The sequence below is a fragment of the Aquila chrysaetos genome, chromosome 2 (assembly GCF_900496995.4).
Source record: "Aquila chrysaetos chrysaetos chromosome 2, bAquChr1.4, whole genome shotgun sequence".
Classification (NCBI taxonomy): Eukaryota; Metazoa; Chordata; class Aves; order Accipitriformes; family Accipitridae; genus Aquila; species Aquila chrysaetos.
In genome coordinates, this window is record NC_044005.1 from 46,852,301 (window position 1) to 46,859,778 (window position 7,478).

The window sequence follows — 7,478 nt, forward strand, 5'->3', positions numbered from 1 at the left end:
AGGCTAATCTAGTAAAAACATATTCAGTAACAGTATCTAAGCTAAATAAGTGTGTCTTATTCCAATTTTCTTTGCCTTACAACCTCCTTTCCTCTTCCAAAAGTAAACTATTCTGCAAGTGAAAATTGAGCTCAGGATTCACACCTTTTAAGTTTCTGGCAAATATTTTCAAAACACACTTGCCAGAAAACAACTAAGAGCATTTGACCAATTACTAATACAGTGTAATTGTTAAGCTAATGAAAACTCATGAAATTCACCATAGTTTTGTCTAGTAGAGCAGCTGCTTTAAAATGTCCTTGAGGCACCTGACTTTTATCAAAAACTTGCAGCTACAATCATCTTTGAACTTCTAATTTGCATCAAATGGGACATTCTGTAAAGTGTTCAGGTTCAGTAACACACAAGATACACTTCTAACCTCAAGATTCTCCATCCTTACAGCAAGCCCAACAGCTAAGAGCAAATGCTGTCAGCCACATCCCGTATAAAATTAAGGATGGGGCTAAACCGTCAGATTTCAGGAGCAAACACTTGTCCTATACAAGACAGGGACTTCTCTACTTCCCTTTTTTGAGAAGAGAGGAAGTCATATTCCAGCTTTGTTAAGGTTAAGGAGCACATCCTTTGCTATCAGCTGCACTTCTGAGCTCGTTGCTTCATCAGTGGCATTTAAACCCAGATCTGTGCATTCAAACACAGCAAAACGCATACCTGTCTCTAGGAACATCTAGGGCAGTATTATAATCTGGTGGCCCTCCAGGCAGCATATTGAAGAGCAAGTGATTTGTGCCTCGATCCCACCTAAGGCAAAAGAAGAAACAGACAACAATTAGAAAGGTGTTCTTTACATACGGATGATAAGTTCTGTCAAAGCCTAGCTCTGGCATTGACTCACTGCATCCTCCCCTCCTGCATTAACCTTAGTTTTTTCCGCTTTGTGTTCTTTAAATTCACATACTGAAGTTTCAGTAAGTACCTGGATAACTGTGCCAAAGCCTGAGCTGTCTCCTTGATACGGAGCGCATTCTGATTGAGGACATCTATGGATGGCACAAAAAGGCAGGCCCGGTTGACATCATCAGTGTAGAATTCACTGTCAGAGATGGCAGTTAGCAGCTCATTGTATTCCCTGGAAATGGTGTTGCTCACTGAGGTCCCGTATTCATCCACATACTTTTTCAGCGAGTAGATGTATACCTTGATTTTGTTTTTGGGATTGAAGCCACATCGATAGACATCAAAGCAGGTGTGCATCCTGCAGCTGAGGTCTCCCCGCTCAGGAATGGGGCTATCAGCAGGAAGCTTGACCACAGGCACATCATGGACACTGCGTTTTTCAACGGTCCAGTCACTGGATGACTCAATGGAGTGAGGCCAGAACTGGAACATTCCTGTGGCAATTAGGCCAAGCAGAACTATGGAAAAGAGAGTGATGTAGTAGATGCGATGCTTGGTTTTCATCCTTGGGATGAGGGCTGGACCCCGAGTGTTATATTTGGCCGACGCACACATAATGGAATCAATTATCTCTTGTCTCTACAAAACAGAGAGAGAGGCATTTTAGGATGAACTGTGGAAGAGATACCTAGTTATCACAACGCAGAGAAACATCCAGTTAACACTTTAAAGACAGGTTTTTGCCTCGGCAGATTACAGTAAAATTTCTTCAGATGCTCACATGTGCCGCCAAAATGTAAGAAGCCAACTGGGACCGCCACTCGGCAAGGACTACATGAGGCTGATCTGCTGGGCGTGGTTGTAATGAAATGATGTTGGTCAGTTAACAACCACACATGAGAAAAGGACATGGCTTGGGCAGCGAGGGGAGGAAGAAATTTCAAACACTACAAAAGTAGTGAGTCCTCGTAGGTCCCATTCCATCTATGTCTAAGTGTATTCATAGTGAATACTAATAAAAAAATAAAACACTTATCTACAAGTGAAGAGAAACAACCTGGATACCCCACAAAGGGCTTGTAACAGGGCATCACACAGAACTTAGGATCATGATACTCCTTCAAATGTAAAGGTGCTTTCAAACTGAATTTTACAGGAGCCCCACCAAAACCTGCCAGAATGATGCTAAACTACTTCTGGCAAGAAAAAGGAATTCATTTGTCATCTTTGTCAATATGCCTTTTGGGGCAAAAAAGTGTTCTATGAGCTGCCACTGCAGCCACATTAAGAAAAGCATTTAAATAATAGTTCACTGCAGTCTGAATAACACTTGTAGTGAAAAACATGATGTATTATAAAGTGTCACAAACAGAGTCACACAACTACTGTCATCTTTGATGTTTCTTACAAGTTTTTACACACAGAACTGTGGTTCCAGCAAGGGGCAATTTATAATAACTACTACAGATTGAAGAATCAGCTACTCGTTGCATGCAAAAACCTGTTTACGTTTTCAGCTAGAGCTTCCATAATAAATAAATCCAACCTGAACTCTGCACAGTGGGAGCTTTTTAAATGTAGTAAGCATGTTCTTCCTGAAGAAGAATGTGGATGGTATAATTATGTGTTTTCCTTTTGGACAAATGGGATGTTTTCTTGCTTTGTGAGGAAGAAGAAAGTCTGACAGTCAACTGTACAGTAGACAACAAATACAAAGAAAAGAAGTATCAATAAGGCATTAAATGGTCTTTATGACAAATTGGGTTATGTTTATTTGGTGGTTCTTAACAAAAGACTGTTAGGATAGGGTGGCTAACACGTGAACTGACTGTACTTACAGCAGCACAAAAATAATCTCAGGCACTAATAAATATTCCACTTTTAGTGGTTGCTCTCACCAATTTACATTCACATTCTGATTCTGGAGACAGCTTTTAAAGCCTGCTGTACAAGGCAACACGCACGTGACACTGTTATCAGGACAGATGCCGAAATGCTACATTACTATCAGTTTTATAACTTCAAACTTTACATATGTTTCTGATTGTTAACCACGTTATTCCTCCTTCCTGATACAGCGCCAGAACCACTCGCGTTACGACAAAGATTACACATTTGCAGCAAGCATTTGAGTCACTCAGCAAAGCTGCCTAGACCCAAGCCTGGAGGAGGGGGGGAAACCTCAGTGAAACGTAACTCTCCACCCGTGGAACCGTTTAATCACTTTTACACGGCACACAACCCACTCGGGCGACCTGCGGGCACAAGACAAGGTCTACCAGCATTCGGAGTATTACAAGGAAGAGGGATAAGACACAGCAGCCAAAGAGGTGGCAAAAAAAAGAAAAAAAAAAAAGTAACAAAGGCGGTACCCGCGGCTTTTATCCTACAGGATAAAGTCCCACCCGCGGACGGAACGGCCGCGGGCTGCCGCCAAGGCCCGTGAGGGCCCGGCCCGGTCTCCCCCGCCACACGGCGCCGGATCAAGGCGAGCCGAACCCCCCCCAACCGCCTAACCGCCCAGACTCACCTCCGCCCGCAGTCGCTCAGGCCCCACCGCCCGCACCGCCAGCTCGCTGGCGGCCCCACGGAGCGGGGCAGGCCGGCTGCTTCGCCCGCCGCCGCCGCCGCCGCCGCCGCCACCGGGCCTGGCAGGGGCCGGCCTGCGCATGCGCGCTGCCCCACCGGCGCCGAGGCCGAAGAGCGTCGCGGTCCGGCCGCGCCGGCGCCACGGGCGCCCCCTGGCGGCGGGAGGGCGGGATGGCAGGAGGGGAAGGTTCAGGGCGCGGGGTGGGCCGAGGCGGCCGAGCCCGCCAACGGGCGCAGGGGCTTTAACGCCCTTTATGAATTTACCTGTGACTTTAGCCCTTTTTTAAGGAAAAAACACCCTCAGTACCTTCAAACGTCCAACGTTTCCAGGCGGCAAACGTTTCCAGGCCGAAGCCGTGCCCTCTCCTCCTCCCCTACCTCACGGTCCTGCCTCCACAGCCATGGCGGCTGCGCCCGCGGCCCGGTCCCCGAGCGGGCTCTTCGCCCCGGCTCCCCTCCGAGGCCTGCCCTACGCTCTGGGGGGTTTTCTCGGCCGTCGGGTGACTTTCCTTCCAAATTGGCGCCGGCTTCAGCCCCACCCCAGCGACCGAAGGCCGGCTGCAGGATTTGGGAAGGCCTCTTGCCGCCGAAGGGACGTAGTTCCAGTCAGAAAGGGCGCGGGGACGACGCGAGCGTTTGTCCGGGTGTACAAAATTTGTGCCGATGAGCCCTGCGCCGCCCTGCTTTTCTGTACATTTGCATTCCTGGCTCGCTTTCTTCCATTGCTGTGCGCCTTTCCAAAGGTATTCTAGGCTTTCTCATTGACCAAGGCCTTTTGGATCGCGTGTCACTTCCAACCTGCTGGATCATGCTACTTAAGTGAGGAAAAAAAAAAAAAACCCAAACCCACACCTTTCCCAAACCCTTCTCAAGAGTAACATCTCCCACCTGTAAACGGTTCTCACCTGTTTACCGGCTCGCCTCTCCTGCCAGTCTGAGGACAGATACGGGCTGTCTGAGGAGCAAGTCCTCGGTTTTGTAAAGCCTCCAGTTCCCAGGGAACATTGAAACAGCCGTGGAGCTACCAGAGCTCAGTGACGTCCTGCCATGCTAACTTCTCCTGCTGCAGCCACTTCAGTTGCCCAGTTTCTGGGCCAGAAGCATCTCCGGTCTGCTACCTGCTGTCTGCTGCCTGGGATACAAGGCAGGCCAGCTCTGGTCCTGGCCTGTAATCCTTGGTTGTTTAAAAGACTCTTACCATGAGTATCTCAGAGTGACAGCTTTTGCTGGCCTGAAGTGTATTATTCCCCTCTTCAATTTTTCTTGTATCCATTTCTATGTATTTGTAGCTCACGTGCAATGGTGAGGTGATGGTGTACTATCCTGTAACGTGTGTTTGTGAAAGGATGGGGTGTTTGTACCTGTCCCTGCTCTAAACTGAGTCTCTCTCACAAAGTACAGTGTCCTTAAGCAGTCTTGACTGTCAGCAATGGGTTAGTCCTCTTCACTTCACCTGCCCTTGGGAAAAACCGCTTTCTGCAAAGCCATCCACATGCACGCACAGAGACAGCTCAATACTCCCACAAGAAAGGAGAGACGCTGTCACTGCAGTGCTTTCTCTCAAGCTCTTCTCACACACGTTGCATAGCAGGTGATGTAGCATTCTCCTCAGACTCACTGCTACCTTCTTCATCCTGTCCGTGACATTCAAAGCCAACAACAGAAAGGACTCATAGATCTTAAAGCATCCTTTCTGACCGCTGGTAATGGCTTTTTCCTCCTCCCTAGCACAAGTTACTAGGGCTTGTTAGAGCATATAATGTTTCTGGTTTTAACCCACCAGCTTGAAATTGCTGCGAGCCGCCCCGTTCATAAATCAGAGGCAGGAACTCTCCTTCTGGAGGGTGAATGGACCGTGTTTGATTCTGTGAATCGGAAGGGGCACCATTCATGTGCTGGGGCTGCTGGGATGGGCACTGGATCTCCGCAGCCACGGGACTCATCAGCGTGAGCTGTGCCTGGATGTGATGGAGCCGGGGAGAGGGGTCTGCAGCCGCCTCGCGTGACGGGGACACTGGCTGGTCCACGTGCAGCTGGGGGGGAAGCTGGGGACGGGAGCTGGGGACCGCTGAACGCAGCCTGCGCCAGCCCATGCGGTGCCCACAGGCGCTTCCTCTGCCTCCCTGCTCTGCCAGGGAGAAGAAAGTTCATTGAATCAATTGTAGCTGAAATATTCACGGAGGCTTGATGATCGTTTCATCCCTGTAGGAAAATTTGGAAAGCAGTGCAATTTTATTAAAAGCTAGAATTAAAGAAATGCAAGCAGCATCAGCTATTTTATTTCAAAATAGCAAGAAAAATTGAGGATGCAGTCTGTTTTGATAGAGATTTCCCTGAAACCACATCAGGGAGCCTGTTTATATTCTAGTGATGTAGCTAAGCCAGACAAGTCTGCAGCACAGCATCTATTTTTAGACTCCAGGTTGCCATTTATAGCTTGTAAAAATATTCATCAGCATCTGGATAACAGGCTATCAATTTTTATAAATGCACAAGAGAAATCAGCTATTTTACCTCTCTTTGCTTTGCCCTTTTATGTCCTGCCTTACATGACTCTTTGGGGGGGGGGGGGTCATCTGGGAATTTGTTTTTAAGGGCTTTACCATCATGCCATACATTTGCCTGCTGTTGCATACAGCATCGTATATTTTCTGCTGGGATGATCAGTATACAGAAGAGAAAGAAATGCTCAGAGAGCCACCTTCTACTGTGTCTCCCCACACACGTAAAGCAGCTGCGTGTGAGATTATGGTGCACCTTACGCAGTCAGTGCTGGAAGCAGCACATTCTGAAAACATCTTTATAATAAAAGGAGGTAATTTTAAAAGGCAAATATGAAGGGGAAAACTAATGGCTTGGGGACATCTTTTCCACGTTATTTTCAACCTATGGCATTGCATAACTAAAAAGCATAGCTCAGTTTTTTTCTTCTGAAAAATTTGTTAATGGCTACTACCAATAGGTAAGGTACTGGACTAAATGAAAGAGCTTCTAGTACAAGAGAAAGCAGGATACTGTAACAGCCAGGTCATTGCCTTGATTCACTATTTTGGTTTATGTCTTACAACCAAATGATACCCTCATTAAATCAGTTGAGTTTATAACTAGTCTGATCAATAAACTGTATCTAGCAGCCAGTTGCATGGTTTTATCTCTCGAGACGGTCCATCGTACACCTCTAGTGCTCCTGGTTTGTGACTGATGGTGCTGGTCAGTACAGCGATCTGCCTGATGTCTGTAACTCCATGTCCTCTACTGCCTTCCTGAATTGACAGGAGAAAGAAATGTAAATACACTTTGGAGGTCTGCTGCTATAGCTCCCACTGAAGGATGTGAGACATGAAGAGATTCAGTTAGGCAAGTGTTCCCTTCAAAGAAACCATAATGTTGCAGAAACATGCAGATCGAAACGCTCTGTCAGTGTACGTTCCCCCCTCCCTAAAGCTTTCAGTTGCCACGGTTTGCAGATGCATTAATCTTTAATCAATTGAATGCTTTCTGCAGTGAGGTATTCAGGGAAAGAACAGGTCATGACAAGCATTCGCCTAGAATAACTAAGCGCTCGTGCATGAGCTGTGCCATCAGACCTTGCTGGATAGCAGCAGGGAATAGACAGAGAGCTAAAAATAGCCTTTCCTTGCAGTGTTTTTCCAGACTATTTTTGATTCTTCATTTTGATAAGGTCGACTGGCTATTTGCTAAAAATAACCAATCCTGGCAAACTGAGGACAAAAAGTAGAGTATTTATAACCATCTCAGACTCTTTAGTACATTTGTCAGCTGCAGATAATCTAGGATCTTGGCATCGGTCCGTTGCCAGTGTTTTATGTAAGTCGGTAATAAATAAAGCATTAATTGGAATGAAGAATGAGTGTATCTTGCCAGTCTGATTTTCTCGGATGGAATACACATCTTTTGGTATATATATATATATCCTTGTAGGTTACCTTGCCCTGTTCTTCATGATGCGGTCTGAACTGCTTCAGAAA

At 46.7% G+C, this 7,478-nt stretch overlaps 1 protein-coding gene across 1 annotated transcript in view; it reads right to left on the bottom strand.

The window, feature by feature from the left end:
* EXT2 (exostosin glycosyltransferase 2) overlaps positions 1–3,575 on the bottom strand; it is an 82,146-nt gene extending 78,571 nt beyond the window's left edge. Inside the window, exons 1-3 of the mRNA XM_029996320.1 lie at positions 3,431–3,575; positions 980–1,539; positions 715–804 (exon numbers count right to left, since the gene is read on the bottom strand). Of these exons, the coding sequence (XP_029852180.1) occupies positions 715–804; positions 980–1,539; positions 3,431–3,571 (791 nt within the window). The 5' untranslated portion in view covers positions 3,572–3,575. The remainder of the gene's footprint in view (positions 1–714; positions 805–979; positions 1,540–3,430) is intronic.
* Positions 3,576–7,478: the final 3,903 nt, after the last annotated feature.